The sequence below is a fragment of the Dasypus novemcinctus genome, chromosome 1, assembly GCF_030445035.2.
Source record: "Dasypus novemcinctus isolate mDasNov1 chromosome 1, mDasNov1.1.hap2, whole genome shotgun sequence".
NCBI classification, from domain to species: domain Eukaryota; kingdom Metazoa; phylum Chordata; class Mammalia; order Cingulata; family Dasypodidae; genus Dasypus; species Dasypus novemcinctus.
Genome location: NC_080673.1, coordinates 41,547,775 through 41,570,359, shown reverse-complemented (window position 1 = coordinate 41,570,359; position 22,585 = coordinate 41,547,775). Strand labels below are relative to the sequence as shown.

Here is a 22,585-nt window from a genome sequence, read left to right as displayed (position 1 = left end):
TGTGGAGAGGAGAGGGAGAATCTGGTCTAAAACTTGTGAATATTTTATTCTTTGCTGTGCTTTCCTAAGAGAACATTAAAAATTTATCAGCAACAAATGCCCTGCAAGATTTTCTTCAAGTAGTCACAAGAAAACCAAAAAGCAAGGAAAACAGAAAGTAAGTTTATATAGTCTTTATTTTACCTTCTTGAAATAATTTTCTCTTGTCCTGCACTAACTTTTCTAATGCTCTGCTTTCCCCTAATTTTATGTCAGATTTGCATTTCTGGTGAGATAGAGAAGAAATAATTCTGACAGGATGCTTCTCTGTGATTATCCAGTGCCACTTGGTGAGCAATTGGGATAACAGAGGAAAATGGCCAGAATGATTAGAATTAATGAATTCATTCAGGCAGACACCTGTGTGTTTTCTGAGTCTTCCAATTGTGTTGAGGTCTTTCTACCTCTCATGGAAAATAAACTAGGAATGAAACCTTTCTTTCATCACAAGGGCTTGCATTTGTTATAGTTTTGGTGTCTAGAAAAACTAGTCTGCACATAAAATTCTACCATCAAATAATACATTTAACCCACAGGCAGATCGATTTGGGGATAGGAGGAGCCACTATACCACCTTCTTGTAATTGTTCTCAGACACTTCATTCTAAAGGAGCTGCTGGTTAAGATTTTGGCTCATGAATCGTTTTCCTTCTACTGTAGGATTTAAAGTCAGTTTCATCAGAATTCATCAGGAAGAGAAATAGGGGGAAACCCTATTTCCTGATGGATCTCTTTTCTAGATTGTACTAATTTGAGAGCATGTCATGAGTTAGGCTCTGTATATTCACTGAAATATTATTCGTTATAAAGGTAAATTCTCTCTGCTGTTCAAGTATTGTCAAATTAATTTACCTTGCTCTGCTAACGAAGCCTGTGAAAACTTGTGCTTTTAGTAGTAACAAGGCTGCTGGTTTCTACGTTGGCACATTTATTGTTTGTCCTTTGAGTACCTGACAGTACACTAAGTGTTTTGAGAATGCACTTGGTAGGTCAGACATCATCATTTCTGCAGTAAGTTTGTACTCTTAAAGGGCAGATACATTTTTTAAGAAAGCCAAGAAAAGGAATTGATTTGGCCTAGAGAAGAGGGAACTGAGGGGTTTAATAAGAATTCTAGAATAGAAAAGAAAGTTGAGTTTTGGGAGGCATTTCTCCACCCCCACTTCTTAATGTGGGGGCAGGGTGGGACACAAATTAAATTGCACCAGCTGGAATCTCCCTTAACTGTTAGGTATGTGTTCTGATTAAAAAGAGTATAAGCTACCACCTGAGCTGCGTTGCCAGAGGAAGCTCTGTTTTGGCCCATCATCAGACCTCCTTCCTTCTGGTGTGTATTCTGGGGAGGTAGAACCTGCCTTTTACCATGGAAGTGAGAGGTGATGGACTCACTTTCCTACCCTACCTTGCAGCCAGAATGTGGCCACATGACCTAGGCATGACCAGTTAGTTATACCTAGGAGTCTGTGACACAAAGAAGTAGAAACAGTGGAGAAGTGGCAGCAACATCCAGGTAGTAGGACTGATTATAGCTGTGATGCCAGACGCAGCATCCAGAATCCAGTGGGGAGGCCATAGTGGTATAAGCTGTGTCCTCCCCAGACTGATTCTGAGACATAGTTTAGGTCCAAGCTGTTCCTAGCCGTCCTGTATTAGTCAGCCAAAGGAGCATTGATGCAAAATACCAGAAATCAGTTTTTATAAAGAGTGTTTATTTGGGGTAGTTGCTTACGGATACCAGGCCATAAAGCATAAGTTACTTCAGAGTCTATTTCCATGTGTTGGAGCAAGATGTCTGCCAACGTCTGCCAGGGTTCAGGCTTCCTGGGTTCCTCTCTTCCCATGTGTTGCTTCTCTCTGGGCTCAGGGTTCCTCTCTTCCTGGGGCTTACTTCTGTTTGCTCTGTGTGCTTACTTCGTGGTGCTCCAGCTTAAGACTTCAGCATCAAAGCCAACATTAAACACCCCACCAGTGTGTCCTTTGCCTGTCTTTTATCTGTGATTCCCCACCCACCAAGGAGCCGGAACTCAACACCCTACTGACACAAGAGGTTGACTTGATTACTTAAGCAAGTATAATCTAACATGTCCAGAGGAGAAGACCAGTTTACAAACATAATCCAATATTTCCTTTTGGAATTCATCAATAATATCAAACTGCTACACCCCCCTCATTCCTGTCCATTTTCTAAGCCTGATTCCCCCAGTGTCCTTTCAGTAATTATATTTTCTGCTTAAGTCATTTTGAGTCAGTTCTCATAAGTCTGTATGGATTAAAGAGCTGAAACACAATATGCTTTCCTTAACTGGCACAGTAGGTGCTCAATAACTGATAAATACTCTTGCCCTTCATATTATTATTTTTGTGCTTGCTACTAAAAAGTTTGACTGAATGAAAAAGGAAGAATGTTTCAATTATTAAACAGGAAAAGGGATGAAATACTCTCCAGATCTTTGTTTCTGAGCTAAAATATCCTATAATTTCCCTGTTAATTCTGACCTCAGAGCCATTTTATGAAATACATTTCTTATGTGGTATTTGGAGTATTTCAATAACTACACTCTTATTGGATAAGGTTCACATATAATGAATTCAAATATATTGAATTACACTCAATAAATTATAATAAAGTTACAAATTTAGAAATATCCATTTCCTGAATCCTCCAAGGAGAGAAAAGTTTATGTTAGGTAAGAGGAAAGAATGTTGACGTTCTAAGGACAGTAACTTGGCCAACCCAGTTGCAGCATGGCCCCATTGCTCATAGGGTCATTCTTGTGGCAGTGACAGCTTTACTTCTGTTCTCAAATTCTGTTCAGTTGTGTTTATGGGATTAGAACTAGGTTTCAGCTGGCTAATATTGGCAATTACAGAAGGAAAAAGTGTTTTAGAGAGTTTCGGTGTCCCCTCCTTTACTCCAGCCTGTCCTAGAGTACACTTACTCTTTGGAGCTGCTATAGTCCATCTCTTGTGACCACCTCAAGATCTTCTGATTCTGTAAAATGCCTGGAAAGAAATTGTAAGGTGGGGAGTGTTGCAGGGAGGTGTTAGAAGCAGAGGAGGTGGCTCATTTTCTATAAGGACTACTGTACTCTTCCCCTACCACTTTCCCCCAAATTTGCAGATGGGTACATTTTGTTCTTTTAGCATCATCCACCTTCCCTCAACATCCCGGTCCTTTCTTGTCCCAATTTAGCTTATTTTAAGATAGATGCCCCAAAATGGAGAATAAATAGCCACCCTTTACTGAGTGTGTCCCTTCTATTGTTAAGATTTATGCCTATTATCTCTAATCTTCTCAGTACTTTTAAGATAGTGGATTATCCCTATTTTATGGAGGAGGAACTAGGCTCATTAAGTACCACAACAAGGTCACACAGCCAGTAAATGTTAGCATTGGAACTTAGTTCCAAAGCCTGTGCTCTTTCTGTAAAACAGTTTCTCCTCTTCCTCAGAGCCTCATTTTCTCCTCAGTGCTGGCAACTGTCTTCTCTGCAAGGCCAGCATTACTCTGAAACTCCTGGTGTAGACCTCGCATATGTTCGGGTCTTAATTAGAATTTCCTAATACTTTGGGAGTCTAATACTTTTGGTTACTGCTTACAGTAGCAAAGCATTCAGAACTATATCTCACTCATCTTTTTATCCCCAGCATCTAGTGCAGAGCATCACATGTGTTTAACAAAAGTTTGTTGAATATTGCAGTTCCTGATTCGTTCCCCTTGCCGGGAAGTACGGGAAACCTTAGAAACTCCAAAAGGTGTAGCATCCGTACTAGTTGATACTATTCATGACAATGCAGTCTACACCCTGAGAACAAAGTGGGAAAAGTACAAAAAAAAGAATCTTTAAAAAGAGGTGTATCTTGGGGTAGTCAGTAAGAGTGGTATTTATTCACACACCTTGAGTTTGGGCCAGTGGAGTACACTGGAAGCATGTGGAAAGGTGCAGAGCTCAGCGAGGAAGCCTTGCGGCGATGGTAGTGCCCCAGTGCCCATGCAGTGTGCGTGGCACTGCCTCTCGGAGTGTATCCCAGGTGCTGGGCTACCGTTCTCCTGGGTGGATGGAGAGGCGTTTCACCATTCAGGGTCTGGAAGCACTCTGAAAAGTCATTTGCTTTACTTTCCCCTCTCCCCAAAGGTACAAGTTTATTATATTTAATCATAAAATTATTACAGATACATTGAAGAAAAGTTGGAAAAGAAGGACAGAGATGGGCTTTTAATTTTAACAGCTTTCACCCAAAATATGTTACTGAAGTCCTTACTATAACAATTATTTTAATTTCCTCCTTCCTCCAATATTTTAGGAATAAGTAGCCAAACTTTTTGACTGTGGGTGTCACCCCTATTTACCTCTCCAGCCTAACTCTTGGTGTGGTGTCAGTGGACTGTGGGGCCTAGAGGTCAAAGAGCAGAAGGGAGGTGTGAGGGGGCCAGGAAGGGAGCCACAGTCATCAACTGCAGATGGTTTTCAGGCCTTGAATACTTGAATGTCTTCTGTCCTGAAGTGTTGAGTGAAGTGATAGGGCTGCATGCTGAGAGCCAGGGTATCTGTCTTCCCTTCTGTATTTGCGGTTTGTGTCCTTTGAGGGAAAAAGATGACTGTGAAGAGCCCACCCAGCTGCTGCCCTTGCTGCAGTGTGGTGGCCATGCCTCCTGCCTGTCCATCAGCTGGCTTATCTCCAGCAGCATCGGGCAGGGTATCTCGTAACCTTTCGCTCCTGTTCATGGGATCCGGTTCAGTTATTCTTCCCCGCTGCTGCATTCAGTCGGTCAGGTTCACCTGAGTCACAGTGTTCTTGACTGGGGGTTGAGCTCACAGGTGATCCAGACAAACCAGTGCTTAATTAGTTTTCTCCTCTGATATCAAAGGCAAAGCCAAGAAATGGTGACTTCTAACCTAGAGAGGTTTCAACGGTCACCTCTCACCACTGCCTGCCATCTGTATGAGTGACAGAAGGTAGGATCCATCTGTCTGATCCAGTGTGACTGGATCATACATACATACAAAAAAAAAAAATTAGCAGGTGGAAAATTTATTTTTCAGGATACAGAGAAACCTGCCAATGCAGGTGGGTTTCTGGTGCTAATTTAGATGCAGATGAATTGCCCAACTAGAGCAGATTACAGAAAGGTCAGAACATCTGTATATTCTATTTCACTCCTACCCTATGCATTAAGTTAATGTGCTTCTGCTGTTTCGCGCGTAAGGACTGGGCTTGTTCTGGTCTTCATTTGTTTAGAGAGTGTTGACTTTGTAGAAGTGGAATGTGACACATGGTGTCACCTTGTCTCTTTCCATCTTTCCCCCTTTTAAAAGAAAATCAATTGTCTATTTTGTCCATTCCTGAGAAGTGTGAATTACAAAAAAAAAACTTTATTCACACTTCAAAAAAAAAAAACAGACAAAAGACAGCTTAACAAATTATGGAAGCATTACTTGAAAAAATCCTGTCCAGGCACATTTATCTTATTTGAAATTTTAATAAAAACCGCATTTTTGGAGCTCTTAGGCTAAGATAAAAAGGAATAGATTGACAGTAAATTCAGTTGGCAAACTGGTTAGAGAACTGATCTTGACTATGCTTGCATTTCTTCCAGGCCAGACCATGCTGGGGAATAGCCTGGACTATAGAAAACTGGTAAAGAGAACTGGTGGGTGAAGGATTGAAGAAAGGATTATTGGTTGTGATTATTTCAGGGCTAGTGTAGTGTTCAGATGTTCTTGACTGCAACTCACAGTCATAAACTTATTTTATACATTTGCATATATTTACTGAATATATAAGCAAAGCATATGTATATGTAATCTATTGCATTATATATATTTGAACTAAATACATATACAGAAATTTTATAGAATAGTACTTACCCTTACTACATGCATCATGCTCTATTTTCTATTTGAAACTGATCTAAACCATTAGTGAAATAATAAATTGATTTCACTACCCACTCGAGTCTCAGACTACACTTTGCAAAACACCAGTTTAAGGGATTTGTGAAGGGTGCTTGGCACAAAGGAAGGATCTAGATAAGGACTATTGGAAGGTGGAGAAAGTGGACAAAGAGATTTATTTCAAAGAATGAATAAACTGGATTTGATAGCAGTAAAATCAAGTACCCAAGACAGGGCTTTGTTCTAGAACTTGGACTAAGAACTAACACCTAAGAGTGCCTGGGAGATATATAATTTAGGGTTATGGGTGTATTTATCTTGTCAAGAATTATTATTTGTTTGTGAGAACTGAATTCTCCTTAGATTATTGCAGTCGCAGTAGTCATTGTGGTCTACCTTTAGTAAGAAATAACATTCTTTAAAATCATAAACTTTATTATTGCATATGATATGGTAGCAAAGTAGAACCTCATTTACTTTTTCTACTAGTATTTCTATGGAAATGTGTAGCTACGTGCAATTCGTTATAGAAGAGGATAAATATTGACAATCATCTATAAGGTAAAATGTCTTACTTAAATTAACAGCTGATTTCCCTCATACTTGGGTCATAAACAGTATGCTAGTTTCTTATTTTCCTCATACTTCTTTGGGATGTTAGGTGAAGTTTCAGTTTTACATTCTGCACAGAAAACCTTTTCTCTGGGGTTTTATCATTTGCTTTCAAGTGATCACACTTAGGCTCTGTTCTCATCCTCGTTAAGGAGGCTGCCTATTTAGGGGAATTAAAGGAAGTTTCTGAAAAGATAATGAGGCAGGAAAAGATTTTCTGGGATAAAAGGCTTCTGAGGGCTAAGAGGATATGATATGATGGAGGGAAGAGATGGGAAAGAGAAAGGTACCAAGTTTTCCTCATTTGGGTATTAGTTTAAGGTGAGTGTGACCTCTCTTTATAGCTTGATGCAGCTTGATGCTCAGTGGAATTGTGATATTAATATTTATAGCTTGTTATAGAAATGCTGCCCCTCCCAGTGCTTTCTTAAATCCTCTTAGCTCATAAATGACAGCTTTTATTTCTAAAAAGATATAAAATCTTTTCCTTTATCCAGCCTAAGAGTAGTAAACCATAGATGCTATGCCTTCCTTTCATGTCAGCTCCTAAAGGTGGAGATTTATAGTCTAGAGAGTTTATTGCTGTGCTTCTGAGCTTATTAAGGTCTTGTGTAACTTAAGAGGGGAGAGAGCTGTATCTACAAAGGCAGATTCTAGAATTCTGGATGATACATCAGCTCAGCAGTGCCCAATAGATAAGTTGAAAATACGGTCAAGATTGTAAGAAAATTATCCTCTAGCTTTCCTTCTAGCCTCATGGATGGCCCAAAACTTCCCCTTTTGATCACATTCATACTCACACTTCAGCACTGTTAATTACACTCATGTTGCTCTGCCACTTTCACCCCTATTTCCAAATCATAACAATCAACCTAATTATAAAATCTACTGATCTCTTCTCCTCTTCTATTTCCTGGTTAACCTGTCTTCTAGATTCTACCTCCTTGAATCTGCTCACTATCCTGAGTTTCTATCAGAGATCATGAAATATTTGTCATTTTGCATCTGGCTTACTTCATTCAATGTAACTTTCTCAAGGCTCATTCATACTGTACCATGTGTCAATATTCCATTCCTTCTTACAGCTAAATAATATTCCATTGTACAGATATACCACATTTTGTTTACCCATTCATCTGTTGATGGACACTTGAGTTGCTTCCATCTTTTGGCAATTGTGAATAATACTGTTATGAACATTGGTGTGCAGTGATTAGGGGCCATCCATGACACTAGAAGAAAAGCCAGAAGATAAAATGGGTAATTGTATAACTCAGTAAACTCTGGGGAGGTGAGGATTGTGGTTAAGAATACAAATATAGGGAAACGGACTTTGGCCCAGTGGTTAGGGCGTCCGTCTACCATATGGGAGGTCCGCGGTTCAAACCCCGGGCCTCCTCAACCCGTGTGGAGCTGGCCATGCGCAGTGCTGATGCGCGCAAGGAGTGCCGTGCCACGCAAGGGTGTCCCCCGCGTGGGGGAGCCCCCACGTGTGAGGAGTGCGCCCGTGAGGAAAGCCGCCCAGCGTGAAAAGAAAGTGCAGCCTGCCCAGGAATGGCGCCGCCCACACTTCCTGTGCCGTGGACAAAGAAACAAAAGCAGACAAAGAAACAAGACGCAACAAATAGACACCAAGAACAGACAACCAGGGGAGGGGGGGAAATTAAATAAATAAATAAATAAATAAATCTTTAAAAAAAAAAAAAAGAATACAAATATAAGAATTTTCTTTCAGGATCTGTCACAAAGATATGTCACTGGTACAAGGTGTTGATAGTGAGGACATATATAGGGGAAAATGTACCTAAAGCATACTTCTGTGAGATATGGATGTGTTCCTATGTTTTCTCAATAGAGACCCACACAGTAGCTAACAAAATATTAAACTTCCAAAGAGTGGATGTAGCTCAAGTGATTGAGTGCCTGCTTCCCGTATGAGGTCCTGGGTTCAATTGCTGGTACCTACTTAAAAATATACACACATACACAAACAAAGCTTCCATCCTGGGGAGGGCCTGCTATTTTCTCAAAGAAAATGGCAAAAAATCTCTAGAATCCATAAGATGTGCCTAATAAAAGAAAACAGGCCAAGATGCCAAGCCCTTGGTCTTAATGCTTATACTTAAGAACTTATGCTTGTAAAAATGAAACTTAACCTAATTATACTTAATGCCCAAGAGTTACCTCCTGAAAGCCCTCCTTGTTACTCAAATGTGACCTATCTTTAAGCCAAATTCAGCAAATAAATTCAGTATCTTCCCCCTGATGTGGGACATGACTCCTGGGGATGAACCTCCTGGCACCAGGGGATTATTATCAAGCATTAACCAGTGATGCATTTGGGAAAGGACCAAGAGAGGGAAACATTAAGTAAAAAAGAGTTTTTATGGTGAAGAGATTTCAAAGTGAGTCAGGAGGTCATTCTGGAGATTACACTTATACAGGTCCTGAACAGATTTTACTATGTTGACATAGTAAACAAAGTCTCAAACAAAAGCACTTCTGAGGGCTCTAGGGACATCCATACAACAGAGACAAGGCACACAGTCTCATGAAGTCAATACCCCCTTGGTGGGGCCTGTTTGGGAATATATAATAATCTGTTTCCCCAATATAACATAGTTACATTCATTTATAATTCCCTACTCATGATTCTTCTACCCCTTTTATTTGAACCTATAATTTTCAGTATATCCATTAAATATATCTCTCAGAGACTTAAATTTTTGGATTGTTTATATGCCAGTTGACCCTGAATCCTAGCAGTGTTGCAGCCAACTCTTATTCTCCAGTTCTTCAGGCTTGCCCTGAACAACCAGCAAGACTATGATAATGGGCAAGTCCCATCCCAACAAACAAGGAGTATCTACAACTGCAAGCAAAACAATTCCTTCCATCTGGCCTATAATACTTAACTCCCCTCTCAGTCTGAAGCAGTCAGAGTGAACATCTTCCCAAATCGCTCAAGACTGAGGAATGAACAAACATAAGGGGGAGTGTAGCCATGGACCAAATATAGATTTTTATTGTAGTTATTATCTTATGTTAACAGAAGAACTTGTAACATTGATATAAAGATAGTGGTTTCCATGGGCTCAGAAGGGATGAATAGGTGGAACACAGGGCATTTTTAGGTCAGTGAAAGTGTTCTGTTTGATACTACAGTGACAGATCCATGACATTATACATTTGTCAAAGCCTATAAACTGTACAGCTCAAAATATAAAACATAATGTAAATTATAGACTTTGGTGAGTAGCAGTGCTTCAATATTGGCTTGTCAGTTGTAACAAATGTACCACCCTAATGTAGGAGTTAATAGTGGGAGAAACTATGTGTATAGGGGTGGGGTTATACAGGAATTTCCTATACTTTTGGCTTAATTTTTCTGTAAATCTAAAACATCTCCAAAAAGAAAATTTATTATCATTAAATTACAAGATTATTAGGGAATTTGACTTTACCAAGTATTATGGATTAAGTGTTTGCTAAAGGATCCTGAGATTGCAGTAGTGGAATGAATATGAGTTAGTGGAACTATATGTTTGGGGTTGTGAGTTATTTCCCCCTTTAGAAGTATCTAGGGACATCTTTTATTTTTCATGTCTTTATAAAAAATGTCCTCACTCTCTGGAGCTTACTCAACACATGCAGAGGATAGGAAGGAATTGAAAGTTAAGCTTAGCTCTGGCAAATGCTAGGTCATAGGGAGCTGTCATTCATTCGGTAAACACTGATTAAGTACCTTGTATGTGCCAGTCCCTGTACAACATACTTGTGTAGTAAAGAAAAAGACAGTGTGTATTCCATGACAGTGCCCTGAGTACAGGCTAGAGAACACCATAAAATACAAGGTCAGAAGCAGTTTGTTTCAGAAGCGGAGCCAGTCCATGTGGAATGCCCTTCTCAAGCTCATTTATTTGCCAAGTGTGTAATGCTTACCTGTTTCCCTTTGCTGTATTTGGGGCACAGAGAGTTCTTTAAAATTGGTCAGGTGACAAAGTACTGTGTTGAATGTTTGAAGGCTCATAACATTGGTGCTGAATTCCAGGGAAAGGGTATTTGTGTGCTGATAGTGTGCTCAGGCCACTCAGGGCACTGCTGTGTGAGTTTTCAATAGATTCTAAGACAGTGGGTTCAAATTTATTGTATAGGCATGCCTCTGTTAGAATAAAGAAAACAGACAAAACTGATTTGGTAATATTTTATCCACTTGGGCTCATCTATCCATAATATAGCTGAGAGCAAGGATTTTATAAGTAATTTAAGCAGCCAAAATAGATATCACCAAGTCCTTATGCACAGATGTGTCCACTTAGGGCCCATTTTTACTTATTGTAGAAGATTTAGAGATATGATTTCTAAACCAATCTGTGAATTTTGAAAGGAGAAAGCTCTAAGGGAAGAGGAATGTAGTATAAAAAAAGAAATGGACCAGCAATAAAGTGGTGGCTAACACTTTCAAAGGGATGGAAAAAAAAGATGGAACCTGGAAAATGGAAGATATGATTAATTACTAAGTTTTGTCATTTGTTTCATTTAACATCAAGTGCGTTTGACTCATGGGGAGGGGGTGTTTAAGATTTCTAAGGTGCACTGTTGGAATCTGAAATTTTAAACTACCTCCCTAATAATTTTCATACATCCAAGTTTGGGTGTTTCTCTGCTATAAACAGTAAGGCAGTTGATGACCTTGATGACCCCTTCTATCACAAGATGTTATATTTTCCTTCTAGGAGGACAAAGAAATGTATATTAGCTCTTAAAATATTTCCAGTCAAAGCATTTAAAATTAAAATTTTGATGCTTAATGGGATAAATCCTCAGCTCTGAAAAATTTGGCTCTTCAAATTCTTACTTGCTGAAAAATTGGAATTTACTGTGTGGGAAAATCACACTAGATAGAAGATATTAATTTGCATTACAAAAAAAGTCAAAATTAGGGAAGTGGATGTGGCTCAAGTGATAGCGCTTCGGCCTACCATATGGGAGGACCTGGGTTCGATCTCTGGGGCCTCCTGGTGAAAAAGAAGAAGAGATAGCTAGCCAGTGCCTGCTCAAGTGCCCACATGGTAAGCTAGTGCCTGCATGATGAACCAGTTCCACGCAAGTGAGTCATGCAGTAAAGATGATGACACAACAAAAAAGAAACGAAGGGGAGAGTCAAGGTGAAGCACAGTAGAGACCAGGATCTGAAGTAGTGCAATTGACAGGGAACCTCTCTCCACATCAGAGGTGCCCAAGGTTGAATCCCGGTGAATCCTAGAGGAGAGAAAATGAGAAGAGAAGAAAGTCAAAAAGAGAAATAGGTACAGAAGATCACACAGCGAATGCACACAGACAGCAAGAACAGCAGAGTGAGAGGAGGAGAAGGGGGAAAATAAATCTTTCAAAAAAAGTAAAAATTACCTTATAAACATTAAGCACTTATAAAATTTTATAAATAACACTAATACATGTTATTCAGTTATAAAAATTTGACTTGTATACCCCTCCAGAAACACGTCTGAACATCTGCAGCTCTTCCTGTCTATACTTCTCTTTTGCCATTTATTATGTTATTATTTTGTTCATTAGTTTTATCTTCTTGATGGACAGAAACATATTCTTATGTTCCCTTTCCTTGTACATGGCAGATACCAATAAATGTTTATTGAATGACTAATAATGAAACAAATTTGCTGAGCTTCCTAATTAATTCTTTACCAACCATGTAAATACTTTCCATTATCTTTTCCCCCTTTTTGATTAACACTAAAATCTTTATGGTATGTGAACTGCATTTGATAGTTAGAGTTGTTGGAATACTTGAATTGTTTCTTTATGTCTTTACTTTTCCCTTAGTAAATTAAGGGGTGGAAGCAGCATGAGGTGTTGTGGAATGTAAATAGGTTATGAGCTTCAGATGAAACTATTAAGTGTGTTCTGTGGCAGGTATGTTCATTCCATGCCAGGCCAGGAGACAGTTGGCAAGGCTTGATTCATAGCATCGAGTAGCTGTTTATCTCTCCTTACTCTGTCTTTGGTCACAGGTAACTGTGGAGGAAGTCATGACCACAACTGCATATTTGGACCTTTTCCTGCGTAGCATTTCTGAGCCAGCACTGCTTGAGATCTTCCTCCGTTTTATTCTGCTGCACCAGCATGAGAATGTCCATATCTTGGACACTCTCACAAGCCGAATCAACACCCCATTTCGGGTAAGGAAAACCCTAGAGGAAGGGAATTCATGATTCAAAAATAGATTTCAGGAGAACTTTTTGGAAAGAAAGTATGAATATTCTTTCTTTCCTTGTTATTCTCTTATAGCTAATACCTCCTCTTCTATTTTGGAAGAGATGAACTTGATACTGTGTTTTCCTATTAGGAGTCCTCCTGGCCAGGAAGTGCCATTTATTGCCTTTCATGGGACATTTTTCTCAGTTTGTCTGGGTTGGCACTTTTCTTCTGTAGATCTAGCAAAACGTACCTGAGAGGAGGCAATATGCAGAGGAATGTATGGACTTATGTGCACTGTAAAGCTGAGGAAAGACAGCATATTAAGTTGTAGTCAGCCGAAGGTGTGCTGCTGCAGAGTACCTGAAATTTGTTGGCTTTTATAAGAATATTAATTTGGGATAAAAGCCTGCAGCTACCCCAAAAGAGTCCAACTCAGGGTTTCTTCCTTAACAAACCTGGTTGCCATGTGTTGAAGTGAGATGATGGGTGACGTCTGCGAAGGTTCAGACTTCCTCTTGCCTCTTAGGACTCCGTGGGTCCAGCTTCTTCCTATTTTAGCTGTAGACTGGCATAGGGCTAGTCTGTCTTCCCAGATCTCAATTCTTTCTGAGCTCAGCTGCTCTGGTCTCTTTACAAGATGAGCTGTAAACTATCAAGTTAATGGCTTATCTCTCTTCCCAGGACCTCTGCCATGTCTATGGAACTGTTTGTCTTCCTCTTTGTATCTTCTTCTGTGTATCTGCTACTGTATGTCTCTTTGATTGAGTGTCCGTTTATATAACTCCCGAAGTGGGGCAGGAACTCAAACTGGGTTACAGTCTACTGATCTTAACATTTAATCAAAGACATCTCGGATGAATCTAATAAAATCAAAGGGTATTATGCCCAGAGGAACATACCTGTTTACAAACATAATCTCTCTTTTTGGAATTCATAAATAATTTCAAACTTCTGTACAAGTCTAGGTATTAGAGACCATATTTATGTTCATGAGTATTTTGAAATGGAAGTCTGGGCAATTGTGAATATAGACAGTCATTTTTTAGTTTGGGGCTCTGATTTACTTTAAAAATCCTTTTATACTATTAGTGCTACCCCTCAGATCACCCTATCAAATGCTGTGTCTCTCTTGAATTACAACTACTATTCCAAAATTAAAAGAATAACAGTTTTAACAATGTATTTTTCAGTTTGGAACATATGTAGTTATAAAATGTATAATCATAACACAAAGGTGGGTAGGGGGAGAAAGAGTAAGGCTATGTGAGACTAACATTTCTATATCTAACTGCACTGATATAATATATATCTGAAGTAGATTCTAATAAGTTAATATGTATATGGTATGCCCTAGAGCTATGAACTAAGAAAATAAGTCAAAGTATATACTGAAAAAATCTTTAAAGAAATTAAAATGTTACAATAGAAAATATTCACTTAATGCAAAAGAAAGCAGAAAAGCAGAAATAGAGGAACAAAAAAAGACATGAAATATATAGAAAACAATAAATAAAATGGCAGATGTAAATCTACATATATCAATAATAACATTAAATGTGAGTGAATAAAACAATTAAGAGACAGATTGTCAGGCTGGATTAAAAAAACATGTAACCAAGGAAGTGGATGTGGTACAAGTAGTTGGGTGCCTCCCTACCACATGGGAGGTCCTGGGTTCAATTCCTGGTGTCTCCTAAAGAAGACAAAGAACACAGAGAGCTGATATGATGGGCTGGTGTGGCAAGCTGCCTCAACAAGATGATGCCACAAGATGATACAATGAGGAAACAAAATGCGGAAACACAATGAGAGGAACAGCAAGCGGGGATTGGAGGTAGCTCAAGCCATTGGGTGCCTCCCTCCCACATGGTGCCTCCTAAAAAGATGAGCAGACATAGAGAGCATACAATGAACAGAACAGAGCAGACAGCGCAAACAACGAGGGGGAGGGAGAAATAAATCTTTTTAAAAAACCACAACTATGTTCTATCTACAAGAGACATACTAGATTCAGATATACAAATAGGTTGGAAGTAAAAGGATGGAAAAAGATATGTCATGCAAATGCACAAATGCATAATCATAGCAGGAGTGGATGTACTAATATTAGATAAAATAGACTTTAAAACGAAAAGTGTTAAGATAAACAAGGACCTGTTATAATGATAAAAGGGTCAGTCCATTAGAAAGCTATAACAATAATTAATATACATATGCATTAAAAACAGAGCTCTAACACATATAGCCAAATCTGACAATATTTAAGGGAGAAATAGGCAATTCAACAATAATTGTTGGAGACTTCAGTACCTCACTTTCAGTAATGGATAGAATAACTAGGCAGAAGCTCAACAAGGAAACACAGACTTGGACAACACTATTAACTAACTATACCTAACAGACACCTGTAGAACACTTGACCTAACAGAAGCAGAATACAAATTCTTCTCAATGCACATGGAATATTCTCCTAGAGAGGCTATATATTAGGCCATAAAATAAAACTCAGTGAATTTAAAATAATTGAAATCATACTATATATGTTCTCTGGTCACAGTGGGGTGAAATCAGAAATCAACATCAGAAATAAATTTGGGAAATTCACAAATATATGGAAATTAAGCAGTACACTCCTAAAGAACCATTGGGCCAAAGAAGTACTCACAAGGGAAATGAGAACACACTTTGAGATGAATGAGAATGAAGAAAACAAAATACTAAAACTTAGGGTATGCAGGGAAAGCAGTGCGAGGAAAATTTATTGCTGTAAAACACCCACATTGTAACAGAAAGATCTCAAATCAATAATCTAACCTTTCATCTTAAGACACTGGAAAAAGAAGAGCAAACTCAAAGCAAAAAGAAGGAAGGAAATAATAAAGATTAGAGCAGAAATTAATGAAATAGAGTATAGAAAAACAATAGAGAAAAATCAATGAAACCAAAATTTGGTTTTAAAAAAGTTAACAAACTTGACAGACTTAGCTAGGCTTCATATAAAAAGAGAGAAGACTCAAATTACTAAAATCAGGAATGAAAGAGGGGATGTTACTACTGACCTTACAGAAATGAAAAGGATTATAAGGAAATACTTTGAACAATTGTATGCCCACAAATTAGATTAATTCAGATAAAATGGACACATTCTAGAAAGAAAGACACGAACTTCTGAAATTGGTTCAGAAGAAATAGAAAAACTGAACAGGTCTTCAGCAAGCAAAGAGATTTAATTAATAACTTAAAATCTACCCACAAAGAAAAGGCCAGGCCCAGATGGCTTCACTGGTGAGTTCTATTAAATATTTAAAGAAGAATTTATACCAATTCTTCACGTACTCTTTCAAAAAGTAGAAGAGGTGGCAGACTTGACCCAGTGGTGAGGGCGTCCGTCTACCACATGGGAGGTCTGCAGTTCAAACCCCGGGCCTCCTTGACCCGTGTGCAGCTGGCCCATGCACAGTGCTGATGTGTGCAAGGAGTGCCCTGCCACGCAGGGGTGTCTCCCGCGTAGGGGCGCAAGGAGTGCGCCCCTTAAGGAGAGCCACCCATCGCGAAAGAAAGTGCAGCCTGCCCAGGAATGGCGCTGCACACACGGAGAGCTGACACAACAAGATGACGCAACCAAAAGAAACACAGATTCTGGTGCTACTGACAACAACAGAAGCGGACAAAGAAGACGCAGCAAATAGACAAAGAGAACAGACAACCAGGGTGGGGGGGGAAGGGGAGAGAAATAAATAAATAAATCTTAAAAAAAAAAAAAAAAGTAGAAGAGGGCGGAACACTTCCCAGCTAATTATTATGAGGTTAATATTACACTGATGCCAAAACCAGACAAAGACATAACAAGATTAAGGTAACTATAGACCAATATCTCTAATGAATATAGGCAGAAACATCCTCAGCAAAACACTAGCAAACCAAATCCAACGATATATAGATAGGATTATACACCAAAAGCAAGTAAGATTTATCCCTGTAATTCAAGGCTGTTTTCACATCCAAAAATTATTTCATGTAATACGTATCAATAGATTAAAGGACAAAAATCATATAATCATCTCAATAGATGCAGAAAAAGCATTTGACTAAATTCAACACACTTTTATGATAAAAACACTCAACAAATGGAATTAAAGGGAACTTCCTTGATCTGATAAAGGGCATCTATGAAAATCCACAGCTTACATAACATTAAGTAATGTTGAGTTACTGAAATTGTTGAGTGACTGAAAGCTTTCCCTTTAAGATGAGGAACTAGAGAAGGAATGTCCACTGCAGCCACCTATATTCAGCATTGTACTTGCATTCTAGTCAGGGCATCTAGACAAGAAAATGAAGTAAAGGCATAAAGGGGAGTGGCTATAACTCAAGTTATTTGAGTGTCTGCTTCCCAAGTACGAGGTCCCAGGTTCAATCCCCAGTACCTCATAAAAACAAACAAAAAATGATTCTCTTTGGGGAATGGATATTGCTCAGTGTATGAGTGCCTGCTTCTCATGTACAAGGTCCTGGGCTCAATCCCTGGTAGCTCCTAAAAAAAATTTATAAAAATATTTTTTAAAAAAGCATTCAGATTAGAAATAAAAGTAACTATTTTTAGATTACATATCTTACATATAGAAAAGCCTAAGGAATTTGCTAAGGAACCATTAGAACTAATAAGTGAATTCTGCAAGATTGCAGGTACAAGATCAATATAGAAAAATCAGTTGTTTTTCTCTACAGTAGCAATGAACAATCCGAAAATGGAATTAAGAAAAAATTCCATTTATGATAGCATAAAAGGGAATAAAATACTAATAAATTTAACAAAATATGTACATTGTTGAAAGAAATTAAAGAAGACCTGAATAAATGGAGTGACATCCCATATTCATGGATCCAAAGTCTTAATATTAAGATGGTAGTACTTCTCAATTTGATTTACAGATACACTGTAATCCCTGTCAAACTCCCAGCCACCTTTTTTGCAGAAATTGACAAGCTGATCCTAAAATTCATATGGAAATGCAACAGTCCCAGAATAGCCAAAACACTTTTGAAAAAGAACGAGTTTGAAGGACTTACATGTCCCAATTTCAGTATTTAGCACAAAGCTACAGTAATCAAGACTGCATACTACTGGCATAAGGATAGACATATATAGATTAATGGAATGGAATTGAGAACCCAAAAATAAACTCTTATGTCTATGGTAAATGGATTTTCAACAAAGTTGTCAAGTAAATTCAATGGGGAAAGAATAGTCTTTTCAACAAATGGTGCTGGGACAATTGGATAACCACATGCAAAAGAATGAAACTGGATCCTTACCATATACAAAGAAATTAAATAATATACCTAAATGTAAGCCTTAAAGATATAAAACTCTTAGAAGAAAACACAGGGACAAATTCTTTGGCCTTGGAGTAGACAGTAGTTTCTTAGATATGCCAAAAGCATGAAAAACAACAAAAAATAGCTAAATTGGACAGCATCAGAATTAAAAATGTTTATGTTTCAAAGAACTCCATCAAGAAATTGAAGAGTCTACAAAATGGGAGGAAAGTTTTATAAATTATTTATCTGATAGTTACTTGTATGTAAAATAAAGAACTCTTACAACTCAGTAATAAAAAGACAAATACACCATGCTGGGCACCCTTAGCAGTGATTAGCAGGGGTTACTATGGCAATTTGTAAGAAGAACACCTAACGGGCTGGAGAAAGGAGATGGTGAGTGGTAAACCTGGGAAAAAGAACAGAAAGATGTCCTAGGTGAGATGATGCCTAAGCTAAGTATTTGAGAATAAGTGGGAGTTAGCCTATGGAGGAGGCATTCCAGACAAAGGAACAGCGTGTGCGAAAGCTTGAGATGGGATAGAGTATGCTGTGTCTGGATAACTGTAACTACAGGCCAAGTACAACTATTTCTTTATGACAGCATTTTGGATTTCATTGAACAGATTTTTAACCCATTCTACCTAGGAGACAGATTAACATTTAGTCTCCCATGCAAAGAATGAGAACATAAATTACTTAATTAGCATGATAAATTGATATGCAATTATTCCCGAAAGGGTACAGTGATTTTGTAATATACACTTTGGGTATTTTCCCTGTTTGGCTGTGTATCTTTCATTTGTAGAAATCAGAGATTGTATGAACTTCCAAAAAAAGTATAATTGCATACTGTCAGCACTTTGGGAAATGAAAAAGGAGAATGTAAGGCCCAAAGCACTTTAGAAGGGCCGAGAGTTGGGGTTGAGACTTCTAAAGCAAAAGTTGTTCAATTTTCTCTCAGCACTGTCTAGTAAATAGCTGTATTTGAAAATTCTTAGTAAATGTCCTGAGTATGGTGGGGAGCTTTATAAATTAATGGCTTTCCACCAAACTGATAGGAATACATGAGATCAAAAAAAGATTCAGACAAGTCCAGCTTGGTGAGTAATGAGCATTTATTAAAATTTAGGAGGCTTATGTGCGGTCCTCCTCCCTGGCAGTGGGAGGAGAGAAAGCGTTTGCAAGTTCAGTCGTTGGCGTTTGCCACAAAACGGAGGGGTCTTTTATAATGCATGCCTACCTGCAGGTGGGGAAGGCACAGGAGGACAGCAGGACTTCTCAAGAATGCAGTGTTGCAAGATTTACTGATCAGTCACCAGTTCACAAGCAGTTCCTGAGGCTTGCCTTTTAACTATTTAGGAATGGAATTGTATTAGTCAGCCAAAGGGGTGCTGATGCAAAGTACCAGAACTCTGTTGGCTTTTATTAAGGGTATTTATTTAGGATAGAAGCTTACAGTTACAAGGCCCTAAAGAGTCCCACTCAAGGTTACTTCTCTCACCGAAGTCTGTTGCCATGTGCTGCAGCAAGATGATGGGTGATGTCTGTGAGGGTTCAGCCTTTCTCTCTCTCTCAAGGCTGATGGGCTGAACTTCTGATTTCAGCTGTAGAATGGAGGGCTCCCTTCTTTCTGGGCCTTCTTAGCTGCTCAGGGTTCTGTTCTCCTCAGCTGCAAACTATCAAGCAAATGGCTTATCTGTCTGTGGAGCCCCAGAATCAAGCTCTCTCCTCTGCTATGTCTGTGGAGCTATCTCTATTCCTGTATATCTTCTTCTGTGCCCTCCTTGACTGAGTGTCCATTCATGTAGCCACCAAGGGGGTGGGGACTCAACCTTGCACTCCCTAATGACAATGACGTGGGTGAATCAAAGCCCTCATCTTAACATAATCAAGTAAATGTAAAACCTTTGACTTCAATGCAGTCAAAAGTTATCACGCCCAGAGGAAAGACCAGTTTACAAACATAATATCTCTTTTTGGAATTCATAAATAATATCAAACTGCCATAGGAATGTTGCTGTGACTGAAAGGAGAAAGAACTGGGAGGGTTGGGGAGAAAATGCAAAGTCATATATACCACAGCCCACCTGGTCCCCCAACTCTTCCTGCCCCCTCTTTTGTATGAAGCCTTAAGCATGGAATGGGGGGTTTATAAACAGTGGTGCTGTGGTATAAGGCTACAGCTACAATATAAACAACAAGACAAGCAAATTACTATGTAATTATAGGAGTCAGTGGGCTCTGGGAGTTGCCACCCAGAAGGGTGGCTCTTACTTCAGTCTTTAGTCAATGACTCCATTTCATCAAAGATAAAGGAAGCATATTCCAGAGGAGACCAGAGCTGCCGGATGCTGGCACGTATCTGTACACCCAACAGTCGGATCGATTGTGGGTTGTTGTCACAGTGGCAGACCAGGTAAGGAAGACATTGGATGAAGCAATATGAATCAGGAAGAGAGGCCTAAGGCCATAAGCACAAATGTTTAGTAAGGTACCCAGAGGAGGAGGTTTTCTCCAGTGAGTAAAGTAACAGTAGAACTTTCTCCCATAGGCACTAGGACATTTGATGAGAGTAGCCAGGATCCAGGCTTATGAAACCACACATATTGACCCTCCGTAGAAGCAATACCAATTGTGTTTCTACCTGTATCACTCTGGCAGGTATTGCTCTTGTTGGTATGTCTTTCATGCAGTTGACATACCATAGTACCGTCAGTCCTCTCGAGAATAGGAAGGTTGGCTCCAGTGTTCCACTGGCGTGTTGCATAGTGCCTTCTGGCATGATGAAGCAGAGCCAGTCTGGAGGCAGTGTCCTCTGTAGGGCTAAGGAAACTGAGCCATCGCCACTGGTAAAGCCTCAGGCATTTTCAGCAGCAGCATGTTTCCATGCCACAGATACCTTTATTGTTATAGGGGTAAACTAACTAACTATGCCAGTAACTCAAGTGGAGATAGACACTATGTGCAGTAGTTGGGACCTCTTCTAAGTACACGAATCTATATGCTAGTCCCTTAAGAGTTTTGTGCACATGCCTACTGCTGTAAGGCACCAAACATGATTGGAGCCATGAACAGGCCTCACAGGCTAGTACAATATGAAAGCATCTCAGGATTTAGAAATAACAGTCAGAGCGAAGCAGATTTGGCCCAATGGATAGGGCATCCACCTACCACATGGGAGGTCCGCAGTTCAAACCCAGGGCCTCCTGATCTGTGTGGTGAGCTGGCCCACGCGCAGTGCTGATGTGCACAAGGAGTGCCCTGCCACTCAGGGGTGTCCCCCGCGTAGGGGAGCCCCACGTGCAAGGAGAGCTGCCCAGAGCAAAAAAAGTACAAGGAGTGACGCTGCACACACTGAGAGCTGAGGCAGCAAAATGACGCAACAAAAAGAGACAGATTCCCGGTGCCGCTGACAAGAATAGAAGCAGAAACAGAAGAACACAAAGCGAATGGACACAGAGAGCAGACAATTGCGGATGGGGGGGCGGGGAAGGGGAGAGAAATAAAAAATAACAGATCAAAGATCAGGAATAAATGTGACTGCTGCAAGAGCTTAGGCCTTAATTTCCTTATGAGTATTTTCAGTACAGCTGTTTCTGGAGATTGTTAAATGATGGCTGTAGTAGAAGTTTTGTTGTGTTTTATTTTATACTTTTACTAAGATTATGTTAAACAGGTAAAACGTAACTTACAGGCTTTCCTTGTTTCTCTATTAAAGTCCCATTTTGTTGCAGATGATCTGACTGCATGCAATTTTAGAGAAGCATCAGAGGAGAACAGCGTAATCGATAAGGGATTTTGTTTGTTTTCATAGTATATCACATTCTTCAAAGAATAACTAAAACTGTAATCAACAGAGGTTTAGAAAATTCCTTCAATTTTACAGCACTTCCCAAACACTTCTCATATTTACATATACATTAAATGAAACTATATTTTTTAAGGCACTTGAAAATATTTTACTTCAGATTAAAATGAACAGCTTCCACACTGCTGTAAGATACACAATATTCACAAATAAACTTAGGCAGTACAGGGGGAAAAAACTATTTTCTCAGTTGTTTTATGAAAAGCTGAGATTTCCAATGGAATCAAGATTTTCTCCCTATTACCACCACCTTAATATGATTACATACCTATTGGAACACTAACATTTATACCCTCAGAGTACATTTACTTTCAACAATGAAGGTGATTATTTTTTTTAAGGGGGAGAAAATGCAGATTCATATGTGCCACAGTAAAACAAATGATATAAGCTATGAATCCTTTCTTGTGTGTGTGTGTATGTGTGTGTCTGTCTTGGGAAGCTGGGTGGGCATGTATATCTGAATCTTTAAAAGTTGGAAATATGAGCATACATAGTTTCTAGGAGGGTTACTTTGCATAATCGTGTAATTCCTGGCATAGGCTTTTGAATCAAATCCTATAGTAGAACTGTTAACCCTGAATACTCTCTGGTAGCAGCATGCATTTTATCAAAACTGTTAAAA

The 22,585-nt window shown here is 39.1% G+C and overlaps 1 protein-coding gene across 1 annotated transcript in view; it reads left to right on the top strand.

Moving 5' to 3' along the window:
* Positions 1-22,585, top strand: part of FHIP1A (FHF complex subunit HOOK interacting protein 1A) — a 345,875-nt gene that overhangs the window by 292,276 nt on the left and 31,014 nt on the right. The window contains exon 7 of the mRNA XM_004469803.4: positions 12,581-12,748. Coding sequence (XP_004469860.2) covers positions 12,581-12,748 — 168 coding nt within the window. The remainder of the gene's footprint in view (positions 1-12,580; positions 12,749-22,585) is intronic.